Below are 18,891 nucleotides of genomic sequence, written 5' to 3'. Positions count from 1 at the left end.
AGAGGATCCAACTACATTTGCAAAAGCCTAAAATTTAAATAGGAAAATGACACCGTATAGTCTCTCTCAAGATAATACAAGAAATATATATCTATATATATGTTATACATAAAAAATATATAAATTTTATACACTTTTATGGCTATCGAATATAAATAGTGTCGACCACGAGTTAAAAGTGATCTTTGCCAACTTAAAATAACAACAAAAATTACGAGTTACGAGTGGTCCTTCATCCAAAGAGAGGCACAATCATATTAAGATTTAGTACTTAATTCTTTTCTAAAATTTTAAAGCAACATGTTAAGTTTGAACCACTTAATAATGCTCACACTCTACAAATGCCACAATAAGCTATTGTGACTATATATATTCTCATATGAATTGAAACCAAAAAGCCTCTTCCTTCTTAGCATATGCAAGACGAGAGACTATATATACAAATCATCACCAGAACCATTTGGTCTGGGACTCTTAACTAATGTTAGGATTAGCAGCAAAATAAGCAAGTGCACCTACAAATGGTGCATTAATATAAGTAGTTGGCTCAGATTTACGAAAATCATCCCTACTATCATCATAAACATCATCTTCTCCAGGACCACCAACAATTGCACCAACTAAAACATTAGGATTTGGGTGTGATGAGTTAAAATAAATCGAGCCCTCTCTGCACGCGATGAACTGAGGATGATCTTTAATCGATGGTAGGGACGAGCCACGATGATGAATTTTTGAAGGATAGTAATTACTATAACCAACCATATAAGACATTCCTTTAGGATTATCTCCCAAAATGTAATCAACTTGTCTCTTACCAATTTTTCGGAGCATCGTTGGATTGACACTAATAGTGCCACAATTCAAGATTTGTGATGATTTTTCTAAGTAATTTGCGTAGATGAGGAGTAAAAATGTGATGGTTGTAGCATGTTGTAAATTGCTTCCGCCTGGTTTGTAAATTAGGCCGCCAGGAGAGTATTCTATATGTGAAGATGATGATTCTGGGATTAATGTGCACATGAAACTATCTGCTGATGCTTTGTACGATTGGAGCGAATACACGCTCCCTTCTAAGACTTCCTGCATTATTAATCTCTGCATTACAATCTCGACTTGTCTTTATTCTCAAAGTAATAGTACAATGTTACTCTGCTCGAAAACTTTACCAAATAATTAATAAAAGTAGGTAGAAGAGTATTGTACGAATGAATGAAACTGACCTTAGAAACAAGAACATTAAGGCCAGCGTGCTTATTGTCCCATCCAAATTCATTGATGTTGTCATCTGCCCCAAGTGTTTGACGATTCTCTTGTATGTAATTCATATAAATGTCACTCTGGGTAGCCCTCCTCAGCCACGCTGCTCCCCACAATAACTCATCCTATTATACAAAGGCTCTAAATAATTATAATTACCGACAATATAAATAAATTTTTATATAGTGTATGTGATTTGACATGTTCAATATGTTACATATATACCTTATTTTTCACTTTCAACAATCAAGTCAATTTAACATGTTATAATATATACTTATTCGAAATCTACAACAACATATTAAACAACGAGAAATATTAAAAGTGCCCGTACTAGATCACAGATTACTATACTGCCATGTGCGACATCATTACTATTTTGAGAATACAATAACAACGACAACCTAATGAATTCTCATAAGTGAGGCCTGGGGACTACTTTGAGAATAACAATTTGTTTTTATTAAATAATATACATTGTAAAAATATGTTTAACTATGAAAAGATTGTGATTGTATCATTTATACTCTCTAAGTATAAAGATTCTTTTCACGACCATGTTAGTTTAATCATGATATTAAGTTTGATACATCATTTTTACCAAGTTAGCAATTATGTTTATCATAAAAATTGACCTATAATTATATTAAAATCATGACCTGATTGTATAATTATTTTCAACAGACCCATATCAAAATTATGCATGGAGTAGCTATTTGTCTAATGATCTACAATAAATGAGTTAATTAGTTAGCAACAGACACTACTAAAAAATCAGGTTTTTGCAACGGACAAATTATGTAGCTAAACAGAAAAATTTGTTGATAATCTCATTTAGCGACGGATTAGCGATATATTGTCAAGAAATTCTGCTAGCTACGAGTAATATAACGACAAATTAGCGAGAACAATGCTTGCCTGATATCCATCAAAATCACAATAATACGGACAAACTCCATCTCTAATATTGAGATTGTCACTGTAAGCTCCACGGTTCCTATCTGCAAAATCAAACACCCTAGTGGATGTTCTCAAGAGTGTGTCTGAATATCCGGGATCCGACGACCGGAAAGCAATGGATGCAGCTGCGAACGCAGCTGCAGTCTCTCCGGCCACATCGGATGCCGGATTCGGAGCATCCACTGTATATACTGTCCTAGCAGTGTCCATATCTTCTGGCCTTTCCCAACAGTTATGGTCCAGGACTGGATCACCCACCTATAGCATCAAAATACCAAAAGAAGTAAATAAGTCAGCTACCATAAGTTATTGCTAGTAATGTCCCATTTAATTCTCAGCCTTTTCTATCCAAAGGAAATAAAGTGTCATGAGGATAAGTTATGCTGAGATTAGTTATTCTGGTATTGTTTTTTATATACTGTTTGGTATGTTGTATTAAAAATGACATTTGCATAATTTCTAAGAATAAGGTATAAGTTATCTGTGCACTAATTATCTCACCCCTTACAAGGTATAAATTATCTCAGTATTAATTTTAATCCCGAGATAACTTATACCAGGTTTGCTAACCAAACAAAGTATTAAGGTGATATTAAAATTTTTGTGTCAACACTATATCTGCTAATATCTCATACCAAACTGACTCCTAATAGTATAAAAAATATTACACTATCAAATCACTCATAAAAACTATTAATAATCTGTTATAAATAGTGAGAATCACAACCTGATACTTGTTATAATAAAAACTATTATAATGTCAATTTTTGTAATATTGAACTATACTATACATAAGTTAAATTCCTTAAAAAATGGTATGAGATAGAGTACTTAGACACAATAAAGGAAAAAGAATCTTAGCACAAAAGCGATATGCAACGTGACCTACTCTATAGGTAACAATTGTTTTTAGTTCGGCGGTAATACATAAAACAAACAAACGTATGAAGTTCACGTGCTTATCGAAACAGAATTTACCTTTACAAAGTACTACTAACACATAAGGTAAATTTGAGTTACTACTGTAATTTTTATCTCTGACGGTAAAAAGAAAAAATTGACATAATCATGTTAGTTAAAAGCGAATACTGGAAGAATAACCCACAAAATTAAAAGAGAGGTGATGTGTATCAACCCGTTAAAGTGCATTGAGCGTAAAATATTGTGTATATTTTGATGTATATAATTAAGTGGGCGTTTGGACATGAGAATCGTAAAATTCTAAAAGAAGGTCAGAAGAAATTTGAAATGAAAATGATATTTGTAAATTAAAAATGTGTTTGGACATGAATATAATTTTGGGCTGTTTTTGAATATTTATGAGTGATCTGAATAAAAATTTTGAAAAATAGTCTTTTGGAGTTTTTTAAATTTTCAAAAAATTCCAAAATTCTTAAAATTGAAAATTTTATGGCCAAACACTGTTTTCGAAAAAGGTGAAAATTTTTCGGAAAAAAGTGAAAAAAATTCTTATGTCCGAACCGACTCTAAATGTGTTAGAGACAAAAAACGACATAAATTCGTTTAAGACAAGAAATAAAGACATATTTAGAAGCTACTAATTCTTTTTAGGTGGAACTAACATGGGTAACCCATAGATCTAATCAAGATCCCACCAACCATGCCCGTGCACCAATCTTTTCCGAATTTTGGAGAAAATTATGTTTTCTTGCCTATGCAAATCCCAAAAGGACAAAAGTTCTATTATTTAACAGATGATCACTTAATTTTTATTTTATTATACCTAAAACAAGGAGTATTTATTTAACTCCATTTTGATGAATCAAGAAAAAGCAAGATGGTATAGGAAGTTGAGCTGCACGAAATCAAAGGTTCTAAAATTTTGGTGAAACCAAAAGATAGCGCCGTATGCCCCAAAAGAAAAGAGTTGAGAAAAAAGAGACAAAACATATCCACTCTAAGAATCAATTTCAACCACCCACACAGTACTACTACTGCTATTATTAACTCAATAGGTTCACATGTCTCATATCAGAGGAACCATAAAACCTGCCACTAAAGAATCCTTTATTTATCCAACCGATTCTTTAAGTAAACCAAGCATTTCCCACCAAATCATTGAAATTAAAATACTACAAAAATGAGTGAAAATCAAAGTTCTAAGAGTGTAATTTAACTGTTAATAAAATGAGTAAAAATCATAAGAGGTACTAGAGTTTAAATCCCACAAACGTATCTGCCTAAGTCTTTGACTGATGGGTAGATATCCTATCTTTGTGCCGATGAAAGGTAGCTAGCACTTATAGAATTAATAGAGATAAAGCAAGTTGGCATATACACCATTGATAGTAAAAGAGAAAATAAAAGCTATCCAACTCAATGTCATTTTCAAACTGATTCAATTTTGGTGGAACTCTTTTCTTTTTTTGATCTGTTTTAAAAAAAAATTAAAGGACAAAGTATGGTGCACCAAGCTCCCGTTATACTAGACTACGAGGGCCTATTGTATGCAGTCTTACTCTATATTTTTTTGCAAGAAGCTATTTTATGGCTCGAACCCATAACTTTCTGGTCACATGGCAGCAACTTTAACAGTTATCAAAAGACTCCCCTTCTGTTTTAGAAATAATCATAGTTTTATATATTTAAAAATAATTTAATTTTAAATATTTTATACTATTATTTTGCTCTTAGTTACATACACTTGTAGAGAGAAATATTATGGCAGGTTTACCATCACAAATTTTAAAGCTCTTTTTACTTTCTCCGTGTTCATTAATCAAATAATGTCATATAAAATGAAGCGAGTGGATTGATATTTTTACATGCATGACACACAAGTCAAGTAAAAATTGAGCACAGAAAAAGCTTCGAATTCTGATAAAACGAATGGTGTTCGTTTCGTTTAGTCCCGTCAAAAAGCGAAAAAGGTTACTAATTAGCAAACCTGGACAAAAATGCGATTGGGTTGAGAGACAGTCTTGAGAAGATAATCAGTGGACCAACGGATAGCGACTAAAGCATTCCTTAATTCAGAGGGAGGCATATACTGCCCAAATTCAATCACACTCCAAGCCAACAATGTAGTGGTAAATGCCATCGGAAAATTAAACTTAACATTATCGCCGGCGTCGTAGTAGCCGCCGGTCAAGTCGGTGTTCACCATCCACCCGTCGCCTAAACCGGAATGTCCTCGCCAGTTCATTCTCTGGTCTTGTGGCAAATAACCAGAACGTTGGCCTTCGAAAAAGAGAATGGATTTTGTTAATGCGTCTGTGTAGTCGTGGTAGCTTCCATGGATTATTTCAACTGAAAGTAAAAGAAGAAGAAGCATGAATTTTGAAGAAATGTTGTTCTTCATATTTTCTTAGCTTCTTCTCTTCTTACTGGTTGTGTGAAAAAATTGACTGAGTTCGTGCATTTATAGTAGTAGAAGTAGAATGTAGTGCAATTCTTTTAATATTTTATATTAATAGTATTAGTGTATGCACATTGCCTATGTATCCCATATTATTATTAGTGAGCGTTTGGACATAAGAATTGTAAATTTCCAGGAAAAAAAATTAAGTAAAAATAGTATTTGAAAATTAAAGTTGTATTTGGATGTGAATATAATTTTGGACTGTTTTTGAATTTTTGTGTATGATTTGAAGTAAAATATTTAAAAATATTTTTTTGGAGTTTTTAAAAGTATTCTAAAAATTTTGAAATTCATCGCCAAATACTAATTTTTTTTTTAAAAAAAGTGAATTTCTTTTTCATGGTCAAACGGGCATTTGTGAAAAAAGTGAAACTTTCTAAAAACAACATAAATAATACTATTTAAAATGCATTCTAGTTATAAAATAAAATAAATAAATAATTTAAGTTCCAAAATAATAATATTGTTAATTATGTTTAAGAGTTTAGAACTACTCTAATAGTTCTTCCTCTAGTTTGTTCTAGTATTGCTTCTTTGTACAAAAATATTATTGGAGTACTATTTGATTGAAAGGTACAAAGGGCGTTCAATTTTACATAAAATTTGTGGACTAAAGTTTACCAATAACTAAAAATTCTTTACTCGCATTTAATCATTTTATGAAAATACTAAAACTTGTATCCTTCTCTTGTTCATACTTCATACCTTAGAAATCATATAGCTATCTGAACTCGACAAATATTACGATACTTATACAACAACAATAACAATATACCCAGTATTATCCCACATCGTAGGGTCTGAGGAAGATAGTGGTACGCAGACCTTATTCCTACGTTGTGAGGATAGAGAGGTTGTTTCCAATAGACCCTCGGCTCAGGATTACGATCCTTATAAAAAATTATTTTTACTTTTAACTCGATCATACCTTACTTTGCCTTTTTAAGAATCTTCATTTACACTCGACTAATTACATAAATAGGCCAGCTTCTTATTCCTGTGTAGTAAGATTTAAAGTATAGACAAAGTTTATTAAAAATAAAATAATAAAATTTTATAGATTGACTAATTAGACGAAAATTGAGTCTAAATCTCTTGAGATATGCAATTTTTCATAAGTTTAATATTTGCAAATTTGTTATGAAAATCGTGCTCCTATATAATATTTTACACTAAGAATGAATATTCAATCATATTAGCAAAAATAAGATAAAATATTCAATCATATTGTATGTATGCTTAGGCATGTACTTCGTGGTCATTTTTATAACATCAACGTTCATAATATATTGGTCACTTTAATAACATCAATATGTTCTTAATATATTCTACTAACTTCTAACAATTGTTTTTAAAATATACATATGCACTAAAAATATAAATTAATTATTCTTTGTAAGATCAAATATGCTTAATGCTTTAATATTCATGGTTCATTTATTTAAATGGTGAATGTGTGCACTTGTATGAAACCTTTTGATTTTTTTGTACTAAATTATATCTAAATTCAAAAGCTCGTATCGTACGCAAGAAAAGAAAATATACAAAAATATTGTTGCTTCTTAGGAAACTTGAACTTGGATATATGTAAACACATGGCTGCTAGCGAATTCATACTAATATTTGTTAAATATGCCATGTAAAATAATGATTCATGCTTAAATGGCCAGACAAACTCACCATGTAATTTTTCAAAATTCTGAATATTAGCAAAAGTAATATGAGGGGAAATATAATTATGTTATATAATTCAAATAAAAAATAAATTATATAAGGGAAATCTTGTTCAAATTTAAAATCCTAATTTAGGACTTGTGACGCAGTTCAAATAAGATTTTTTTTTAAATAATTATCGATTTCAAGGTCCTAAATATTAGGTTAATAATTAAATTATAATTTTGTCCAATGTGAAATATATTTTTAAAAGATTAAAAAAGCGAACAATATTTCACTAAAGATAGTCGTGCTTTTAATATAGTATAGGTAATATGAAGGAGTGTACTTCGGGAGAAAGACTTTTGACGCATAGCAAAAGTATCATTGAAACTTATGAATTTAAACATGATATAATATTTTTATAGCTATAAGAATATAATGTAAGCTTAAAATGAGAAGATTAAAGTGGTATAATTTTTAAATATAAAAAATATATTTCTTTTCGGAACAGAATAAAAGAGATAGAGTGTCATATAAAATGCAACAACGAAAGTATTCTTTCTGAAATAGTAATTAAATTCTGGTCTTAATTACTTTATATTTTATCATTAATAAAATAATTTTATAATTATAAAAAGATCATGTCACGATAATTTCTTAAAAAATATTTTTTATTGAGTCAAATACCGGGAGAATTAATAATGGTAGCAAAAATAGTGTAAATGGAGGGATCACGAAGGAGGGAAAATGGAGTGCAGAGATTGGAAAGGAGTGAAGCAAATAGGCGCCGACACAAAAAACAAGTAGAGTAGTGTCAGTTAATATTCACATGCAACGAGAAATGTGACTCCTTTTATGTCCCCATTACATATTGCTTTCTACTTACTCCCAACTATTCCTAGCCACTTGTATTTCTATGATTCATTATCCTGGAAAATATATAGGTCGCTTTTCATTGTTTTAAGTAGGGGTGTTCATAAAAATCCGAAAAATCCAACCAAATCGAAAATCAAACTAAACCGATAAAAAAAATCGATATTTTTTGGTTTGGTTTTGAATTTAAAAAATCGATCAAATTTGGTTTGGTTTTGGTTTCAATCAGAAAAAATCGAACCAAACCGACTATAGGCGTAGCTATTTCAAATTTATTATTACACCTATATATATATGTATATTTTTATACAAAGTTTCAAAAATTTAATGATAAATGTTAATAGTTTGCACTTTTAGTATAGTTCTTTACCTTTACATTCTAGTTTGATTGGTAATTTTCTTTTGTTAAGTTTAAGAATCCATTTCGTATTAAAAATAATATATTTTTAATTGAGTCCTTAAATTATTCATCACTATTTGATTCAATTATCATCAATATATCTTGGTAAATAATAGATTTCTTAAAGGGCAATTGATTAGATAGTGTTACGTTGAAAATATGGTCGCCGGAATATGTGTTTGGTAGTGTATGTCTTATATTTAAGAAAAAACCGACAAATAACCGAAAAAACCGAAAAACCGACATAAACCGAATCGAGAAAAAACCGACTTAATTAGTTTGGTTTAGTTCTAATATTTGAAAAAACGACTTACTTTATTTGATTTCTTTTAAGGGAAAAACCGATCCAAATCGAACCATGGACACCCCTAATCCTAAGGAAAAGAAAAGGATGACTTCGCCGTATCTATAATTTAGGATTTTCAGTTATACGACTTATTATAGTTGTATATTTTCTGTATAATTTTATATTATATAGTACTCTGTCCATTTCATTTTATGTAATGCATTTTAACTACGCATGGAGTTTTAAAAAAAATCAAAGACTTTTTAAATAAAGAAATATATCATTATTTTTTGGATCGGCTAAAAGAAGTGAATCACATAAATTGAGGCGGGGAAAATTTATAATTGTCTATATTCTTTAAACGAATATGTAATTATCTACATGAGTTTCGCAAGTATAGCAGATCCAAATTCGAATAAAGAATTAGAGCTGGGTGGATTAACAATTAGTATAAAAATAATTAATTTACGCATAACTTTTGAGTATTGAGTAAAACGAAGTAAATAGACAATGTTTTTTTATAATTAATTTCAACTCTTTTGTGACTGAGTACGACATGAGTACTGTTTTGTCGGTGTAAATGTGCACAACAGTAGGAAGTTAAGGGCCCGTTTGGCCATAAAAAAAGATTCCTCTTTTTTTTTTTGAAATTTTTTTCACTTTTTTTCCGAAATTAGTGTTTGACCGCGAAATTTTCAATTTTCACTTAAACATGAATTTCTAAAATTTTCGAAAATTTAAAAAACTCCAAAAAATATTTTCAAAATTTTCACTTCAGATCACTCACAAAAATTAAAAAACAACCCAAATACAGCTCTAATTCTCAAATACTATTTTTTTTTTCACTTGAATTCTTTTTTCCACTTTTTAACGAAATTTTACTATTCTTATGTCCAAACGCCCACTAAAAGTGCTATAGTTTTAGTTTCTGTTATATTGAGGAACGTGGTCTGGGACACTCCAACTAGAGAATGGACAGTTAAAGGAGAAGAGAAAGCCAAAACTTCATATATACTTCACCATCTTTAGAGAAGCGTCATCCTAAAGAAATTAGGGCTGTTCATTCGGATCGGATATCCGAAATCCGAATCGATCCATTCAATTTTGAATTTCGGATTTCGGATTGGATTGAATTTCGGATTATGTTTATTAAAATTTCGGATTTCGGATCGGATTTCGGATTGTATTTTAATCCAATCCAATCCGAAATCCGAAATTATTAGGACATGTATAAATACTACACTTTAATTTACATCAACCTCCAAGTTATTACCTTTACAATTGCTAGATTTAGCTATATTGGCACCATAGTACTCTCATAATTGCATAAACATGAATTTTTCTTAATGTATTGCCTCTTTTACAAAGAAAATATACATATTAGTTTAACTTTGAGGCATAATAATACGATCCGATATCCGATCCGATCCAAACTTTAAAATCCGATCCGATCCGATATAATTCGGATCGGATTCGGATTGCATTTTCTAGAATCCGAAATCCGAAATTCGAATCCGAAATATGCTAAATCCGATCCGATCTGATCCGTGCACAGCCCTAGTTTGCACAGATGCAATATGCTTGAAAAAGAGATAAAGTAGTTACTATATCTCCTTTTTTTCTTTCTTTCTATTTCTTGATGGTTTATGCCAAGTGTGCATATATAAGTCATTGGCGGATCCACAGCCAAAGGCGGAGCTAGAACCCCCGATACGTGTTGGGTCGAATATAGTAATTTTTGCTCATATTATATTTTGTCAAAAAAATTATTATGTATAAATATAAATTTAAAACTCATTTATTAGTACTAGAAGTCATCACTCTAATTAAATTCCTGAACCCGTAAGTTGGAATCTTGATTTCCCCTCTATTCATAACATAACATGTAACTTCACGGGAATCCTATACTTTTTATTTTACAACGTGGAATAGTAATTACTAACAACTTGTTTGGATGGTTGCTAGTTGTTACTTGTTGTATTGTATCATATTATTACTTCAAATATAATGTTTGTTTTGACTGTTACTTAAATTTTATTGTATTGTACCGTATCATTTAAATCCATCGTTAAGTAACAACAAAAAGTGTCACTTTATGGAACGATTGATTTGGTGTGGCCGCGTGGTTTTCTTGTGTTTTTCCTCTCATCTTGTCATTTTTTATTATCAAATAATCCTATTTTATCCTTTACCCTACATTTTTATATAATATTATTACCTCATACCTTACTTTTTCTTTATAATATTGCAAGTTAATTCTTTATATTGTTGGTGCATAACATCATGAAACGACGACAAACAATACAATGTATTTAAAATTTGTATTTATCAAAACAATACAATATAATACTATACGATTATAACAACCATCCAAACAAGTTGTAAATGTTCGTTTCTTTTTTTTCTTCAAATATATCGAGTTCGAATTTTGAGAATGAATTATTTTTTGTAGGAAGTACTAAAACTCACATATTGATCAGCTTTCTATGACGTGAATCTGGACTATTAGATTAGAAAATTCTGGGCATTGAATAACACAAAGAAGTAGTAACCACACAAATTCTAAACCTACTTTACAAGAGACAAACAGTAAGTTGCATAGTTTTTTTGTTTTTTCTTTCGTTTAGGACTTTTTTTTTTTTTTTGCCGTGGTTTCAGGGCGATCGCTTTGCGAACCCGACTAGTTGTACCCACCGGGTCCCGCTGTTTCAAGGCAGGTCCACCACGATTAGTTCCACGGGGCCCTGGAGACGCGGCCGGTTTGTAATGTCTCTAGTGGCCCTGCTGGGGCTCGAACCGGCGACTTGAAGGACTTTGTCCTCAAGCCTTTACCAGCCGAGCTACCCCTCAGGGTTTCGTTTAGGACTTCTGTTTGCGTTTGGGGCGAAAAGAATTGGGAAAATGTCATTATATATATATATACAAATTTTATATACTTTTTCGGCTAACAACTATAAATAGTTTCTAGCGCAGGCTAATTCTGAAGAGTTAGAGGAAACAGAGTACTAAATAGTGATGGAAATAGGAAATTGTGAATGATATAAATCTAGATACACGAGTAGATATCAAATGGAAGGCTTAGCACCTCTTATTCGTTATGCCATTTATAACAAATGAAAGTAGAAATTAAAGAAGCTGTTCTTAGATAAGTCGACATACCAACCAATGAAAACGATATCTACAAAAAGGACTAACCCATTAATCAAAATTTTTATTGCTATAATTGGCCCATAAATTAATTTGCACCATAAAATATTTTGTCGGAGGACCTTTGGTTTCAATTTTTCTCCTAGGTGGGCTCTTTCGGCAGCACCTACCTTATGCTTGTGGCTATATTATATTATATGCTTTTAAGTCCAAATTAAAATTATAAATCAATTTTTTGTTTTCTTCTGCCATTGGACTTTCATAATATAAGGATTGGCCTGAGGTTAGCTAATGAAGCTCGTAGCCAGCATGTGCTAAATTTGGGCACTAAACAAATAAAGAATCAAATACTACTCTCAAAACCTAACATTGAGCTACTCAACCAAGACATTTACGTTAAATGTTTACACATTAATGAGTTTATACTAAAATCTATTACTGAATTAACCCTTTTCATCTGTATGCAGATCTATATTTAATATATGATTCATGCATTTGTCCGAAATACAAGCAAGAGGGCCATTCACATATTTATACCCAAAAAAATAACTTGCTTGTAAGTTGTAAATGGAGGACGAAAAGTTAAGTGTTGTATTTTGCCGCTGGCTTGGGGATAAAGTTGTAAATTTTCATGTCACTCATTTTTGTCCCACCCATTAAATTTATACTAACTATTTAAAAAATAATAATTGATGCCCAATTTTTGAATAACTTCAAATACATATATTTTTCTCTTTTTGACAATTAGAAGATTGAGATTTATTCTTTATAATATTTGAAAGTTATGTTTCAAATTTGAGCTCATTTAGAGTAGATTTGGGTATTGAATCGTGTATTGGATTGTTGAAATTCGAAAAATAAGTTTATGTTTCAAAACCTAAGATTCAAAATCTGAAGTTGAATTCAATGGATTGAATTATTTAAGATTCGAATTTCTGAAGTTGCATTTGACAGATAGAAGTGTTGGGAATAAACCCCTTACCAAAATAATATTCACGGTAATAAAGCGGAATAATAATGTAGCACCGAGATACGGTAATTAACAAGAATAAAAGAGTAACAATGACACCAAAATTTTTACGTGGAAAACCCTTCTGAATAAGGGAAAAAACCACGACCCCGAGAGGAGCAACTGATATCACTATAGTAAGGAATTTTACACTTTGTAGGTCGGAGGTAAATACTCCAAAGACCACTACAACACTCAAAAGAAATAACCCTCTTTTGATATTCTCACCTCACTACAATATCGCTCACTCTCTATTTTCCTCACAGACTATTTTCTTATACCTTGTCTGTGAAACCTCACTCTTTCTTTCTCTCTTTGTTGGTGTGAAGAAATGAGAGTTGAAGCTCTCCTTTTATAGCCAAAGCTTCACCCTCTAAAGCCTACAATATTTGACAATTTACACACATTTTTCACAATTCAACAAAGTTGGCAACCAAACCAAAGAAATTCAACAAGGTTGGCTACCAACCAAACCAAGTCAACAAAGTTGGCTACCAAACAAAAGAAAACTCTTATTAGGCACATGCCTAATCTTCTTCAATGAGATGGACATCATCAATCTCCCCCTCCAGTCTCATTCATCTAGAGGAGGTAGCACTGTCTTCTAGTTTGAGTGCATGCCGACAAGTTCTTTGCATAGCTCGAACTTGTTCCTTGGTACCACCTTGGTCAGCATATCTGCGGGATTCTCACTTGTAGAAATCTTCAAGACTTTTAGAGATTCATCATCTACCATTTCTCGAATCCAATGATATCTCACATCAATGTGTTTGGTCCTTGGATGGTACATAGAGTTCTTGCTAAGGTCTATTGCACTTTGACTGTCACAATAGACGACATACTCCTTCTGATGCAATCCAAGCTCTTGAAGGAATCGCTTGAGCCATATCATCTCCTTGCCAGTTTCTGTAGCGGCAATGTACTCTGCTTCAGTTGTTGAAAGTGCAACGCACTTCTGCAACTTAGACTGCCATGATATAGCTCCCCCTGAAAAATGTAAATAAATATCCAGTAGTAGATTTTCTGTTGTCAATGTCACCTGCCATATCAGCATCTGTATAGCCCTTCAAGATTGGATCAGATCCTCCAAAGCACAAACAATCTCCCGTGGTACCTCTCAGGTACCTGAGTATCCACTTGACTGCTTCCCAATGTTCCTTTCCAGGATTTTCAAGAAACCTGCTGACAACACCAACTGCGTGAGCAATATCAGGTCTAGTACATACCATTGCATACATCAAGCTTCCGACTGTTGAAGAATAAGGAACTTTAGACATGTTCCCTTTCTCCTCCACTGTTGTAGGACACATCTTCTTACTCAACTTTAGATGACCAGCAAGAGGTGTGCTGACTGGCTTAGCATTCTTCATGTTGAAGCGTTCTAGTACACGTTCAATGTACTTCTCCTGAGATAGCCACAACTTTCTACTTGTTCTCTCTCGAACTATCTTCATCCCTAGAATTTGTTGTGCTGGGCCCAAGTCCTTCATATCAAATGACTTGGACAGATCTCCTTTCAACTTTGCTATCAACCCCTTGTCTTTTCCTACAATTAACATGTCATCCACATACAACAACAATATAATAAAGTTATTCTCAGAAAATCTTTTGAAGTATACACATGGATCAGAATAGGTCTTTAGGTATGTTTGACTTTTCATGAATGAATCAAACTTCATGTACCACTGCCTTGGTGCCTGCTTCAATCCATAAAGACTCTTATTCAATTTGCACACCATGTGTTTCTTTCCAGCTACTTCAAATCCTTCTGGTTGCTCCATATAAATCTCCTCTTCCAAATCTCCATGAAGAAATGCAGTTTTCACATCCAACTGCTCCACTTCAAGATCTAGGCTAGCTGCTAAGCTCAAAATTGTTCGAATAGAAGTCATTTTAACAACGGGGGAGAAAATTTCGTCAAAATCAATACCTTTCTTCTGTTCGAAGCCTTTAACCACCAATCGAGCTTTGTATCTGACCAGCTTGCCATCTCCATCTTTCTTGAGTTTAAAGACCCATTTGCATTTGAGTGGTCTTTTACCCTTTGGAAGTTCAACCAGCTTGTATGTGCCATTTTTCTGTAGAGATTCCATCTCTTCTTGCATAGCTTTCATCCACTGGTTCTTTTCTGGATGGGACAACACCTCCTTAAGACTTTTTGGCTCCCCCTCATCACTGATGAGGACATACTCTGTGGAAGGGTACCTGCGTGACTCTACCCTTGGCCTCTCTGATCTCCTCACAGGTTGAGGTTGTTCTTCTCCCTGAGTGGGGTGCTCCACTTCCTCGACACCTTCATCAAGTTGCTCCCCCTGCTCAATAACCTCACCAGGTTGCTCCCCCTGCTCGGCAACCTCGTCGGTCGTACTTTCTGCACTTGTGGGATTGTTAGAAGTAGAAGGAATAGTAACAAAGTTAGGAATTATACCATTCTTCGCCTTTTCTGACATATCAGCAGCAGTTCCAACTTCACTTTCTCGGAAGACTACATCTCTGCTTCTGATGACCTTCTTCTTTACAGGATCCCACAGTCTGTACCCGAACTCTTCATCTCCATATCCGATAAATATGCAGGGAACAGATTTATCATCCAGCTTTGTTCTCTGCTCTTTTGGTACATGTGCAAAAGCTCTGCAACCGAACACCTTCAGATGCGAGTAGGACACCTCCTTGTTGGTCCAGACTCTCTCTGGGATTTCAAACGCCAACGGAACTGATGGACTCCTATTGATCAGGTAACAGGCTGTCTGAACTGCTTCACCCCAGAATGACTTAGGCAGTTTAGCCATTCTGAGCATGCTTCTCACCTTCTCCACAATGGTGCGGTTCATCCTCTCGGCTACGCCATTGTGCTGTGGGGTTCCAGGAACTGTCTTTTCATGTCTGATCCCATGACTTGAACAATACTCTTCAAATTCCCTTGAAGTGTACTCACCTCCATTGTCACTTCGGAGACGCTTTAGCTTTCGACCCGTCTCCCTTTCTACTAGAGCATGAAACTTCTGGAAAACTTGAAACACCTGATCTTTGGTTTTCAAAATATAAACCCATAATTTTCGTGAAGCATCATCAATAAAAGTAACAAAATATTTGTTACCGCCCATTGATTCAATTTCCATTGGGCCGCAAACATCAGAATATACTAAATCAAGTATATTCAATTTTCTTTCAGACGATGTCTGAAATGAGACTCTATGCTGCTTACCAAATAAACAGTAGTCACAAGGTTTTACCGTTGTACCTTTGGCATAAGAAATGAGTGATTTCTTGGCAAGAATCTGCAATCCCTTCTCGCTCATATGACCCATTCTTTTGTGCCACAAATCTACAGAAATCTCATCTTGTGCCGCGTTCAATTCACCTTGGCATATTTCTGCATTTGTCCTGTACAACGTGCCACGAGCAACTCCCTTTGCAATCACCAATGATCCCTTAGTGAGTCTCCACTTTTGATTTGCAAAATAGCTCTCGTATCCATCTCGGTCTAAAGCAATTCCCGAGATCAAGTTCATCCGTAAATCAGGTACATGCCGCACATCCTTTAGAACCAATGTGCATCCGACATTTGTCTTGATACAAATGTCACCAATCCCTGCAATCGGTGTGGCATGGTGAGATGCCATTTTCACTGTGCCGAAATCACCTGCTACATATCTGCAAAAAAGATCTCTTACCGGTGTGGCATGGTGAGATGCCGCTGTGTCAACCACCCATTCCGACTCTGAACCTGACAGGTGCATGCATTCCTCTTCCTCATTTATAAAGAGGACAACATTATCATTATTTTGCACCATGGCGGCTGTGTTGTCGTCATTCTTCTGGCCACTGGTTTCACCTTTGCCCTTCCTTGGATTTGGGCAATCTCTTTTGAAGTGACCTGGTTGATTACAGTTGTAACAATTTCTGACTCTTGATTTGGATCGGTTCTTTGACTTCCCACGAGCTCCGGATCTACCATAGTTGTTCGAACTCCTTTGATAACTCCTGCCTCTACCTTCTGTGATGAGAGCCTGTCCTTGATTTTCAGGCTTCTTTCTCATCTTCTCATTGAGTAGAAGAGCCGATGTGACATCTTTCAACTCAATAGTAGTCTTACCATGCAGGATAGTTGTTGCCAAATTATCGTACGAAGATGGCAACGAGTTCAATAGCAAGATGGCTTTATCTTCTTCCTCGATTTTCACTCCGAGGTTGGCAAGCTGTGTGATTAGTCCGTTAAACACATTTAAATGTGACAAAAAATTCGTACCTTCACTCATGTGTAGGGCGTATAACTGCTTCTTCAGGTATAATTTATTTGTCAGCGTTTTGGACATGTATAGGCTTTCCAACCTTGTCCAAATTCCTCGTGCAGTGTCTTCATCAATGATGTTATTTACCACATCATCTGATAAGTGCAACCTAATTGCACTAGCAGCTCTTTCATCCAAGTCAGCCCAATCCTCAGCTTTCATGGTATCAGGCTTTTTGGAATCAACATCTAGAACCTTGTGTAATCCTTGTTGGATGAGCAGATCTCTCATCCTTCTTTGCCATGTTGAGAAACCGTTATCTCCGTTGAATTTTGCTACCTCGTACTTTACTCCGGACATTTTTATTTTTCACCAAGTATAGTACTACCGACAGTGAATAGTATTTCAGTGAACGAGCAGAACCTGTGCTCTGATACCAGTTGTTGGGAATAAACCCCTTGTCAAAATAATATTCACGGTAATAAAGCGGAATAATAATGTAGCACCGAGATACGGTAATTAACAAGAATAAAAGAGTAACAATGACACCAAAATTTTTACGTGGAAAACCCTTCTGAATAAGGGAAAAAACCACGACCCCGAGAGGAGCAACTGATATCACTATAGTAAGGAATTTTACACTTTGTAGGTCGGAGGTAAATACTCCAAAGACCACTACAACACTCAAAAGAAATAACCCTCTTTTGATATTCTCACCTCACTACAATATCGCTCACTCTCTATTTTCCTCACAGACTATTTTCTTATACCTTGTCTGTGAAACCTCACTCTTTCTTTCTCTCTTTGTTGGTGTGAAGAAATGAGAGTTGAAGCTCTCCTTTTATAGCCAAAGCTTCACCCTCTAAAGCCTACAATATTTGACAATTTACACACATTTTTCACAATTCAACAAAGTTGGCAACCAAACCAAAGAAATTCAACAAGGTTGGCTACCAACCAAACCAAGTCAACAAAGTTGGCTACCAAACAAAAGAAAACTCTTATTAGGCACATGCCTAATACTTCTTCAATGAGATGGAAATCATCAAGAAGAACTTCAGATTTAATTTCTGAAGTTGCATTGAAGAGATTGCACAACTTCAAATTAGAGCGGGTACACTTTGCAAAATTTAGTGCAATACAAATATAACTTCAATGATGGCCCAAAAGTAAGTATATATAAAAAAAATTCATATAATGATTCAGTCAAATTTCACTTATTATTATGGACCGTTATTTATAGTGTAATTTTTTTTATATTACTAATAATTTGAAGATTTAACCTAAATAGCAGCCTATCCAATTACTTAAACTAAAAATAGCCAGCGAATGTATAACATACGTATAATCATGTATAATGATAAATTTCATTCGACTACTAGAGCAGGCCGCAGGGCCCAATATGTGAAGTTATCGGGACAAATTCAAAAATAGCCAGATTTACAAATGATTATTCAAAAATAATCACAGTTTCAAAAGTAATCGAAATTTAGCCACTTCTTATGTAAAGATAAATCTGAACGAAAACACTATTCAAAATCTGGAAAAATACTCCAGCATAATATACTGGAGTTCCAGCATAATATACTGGAGTTTAGAACACCGGTGCTCCAGTATATTATACTGGAGCCAACAAAGTATACCGGTCCAGCATAATATGCTGGAAGTTCATACACGGGTGCACCG

At 33.8% G+C, this 18,891-nt stretch overlaps 1 protein-coding gene across 1 annotated transcript; it reads right to left on the bottom strand.

Annotated features, from left to right (window-relative positions):
- Positions 1-233: 233 nt before the first annotated feature.
- LOC107820495 (endoglucanase 24) lies at positions 234-5,618 on the bottom strand. The gene is made up of 4 exons (XM_016646784.2): positions 5,129-5,618; positions 2,179-2,478; positions 1,224-1,385; positions 234-1,083 (listed from the first exon to the last, which is right to left on the bottom strand). Exons 1-4 carry the CDS (start codon positions 5,540-5,542, stop codon positions 475-477), a joined length of 1,485 nt encoding a protein of 494 aa, XP_016502270.1. The 5' UTR covers positions 5,543-5,618; the 3' UTR covers positions 234-474.
- Positions 5,619-18,891: the final 13,273 nt, after the last annotated feature.

This window comes from Nicotiana tabacum, chromosome 7 (assembly GCF_000715075.1).
Source record: "Nicotiana tabacum cultivar K326 chromosome 7, ASM71507v2, whole genome shotgun sequence".
Taxonomy (NCBI): Eukaryota; Viridiplantae; Streptophyta; class Magnoliopsida; order Solanales; family Solanaceae; genus Nicotiana; species Nicotiana tabacum.
This window is presented reverse-complemented; position numbering and strand designations above follow the sequence as displayed.

Coding starts and splice junctions, on each gene's coding strand:
- LOC107820495 (XM_016646784.2), bottom strand. CDS start 5,542: ATGAAGAACAACATTTCTTCAAAATTCATGCTTCTTCTTCTTTTACTT. Junction 2,479..5,128: donor CCAATCGCATTTTTGTCCAG/GTTTGCTAATTA, acceptor TTGATGCTATAG/GTGGGTGATCCAGTCCTGGA. Junction 1,084..1,223: donor TTAATGTTCTTGTTTCTAAG/GTCAGTTTCATT, acceptor TTAATAATGCAG/GAAGTCTTAGAAGGGAGCGT.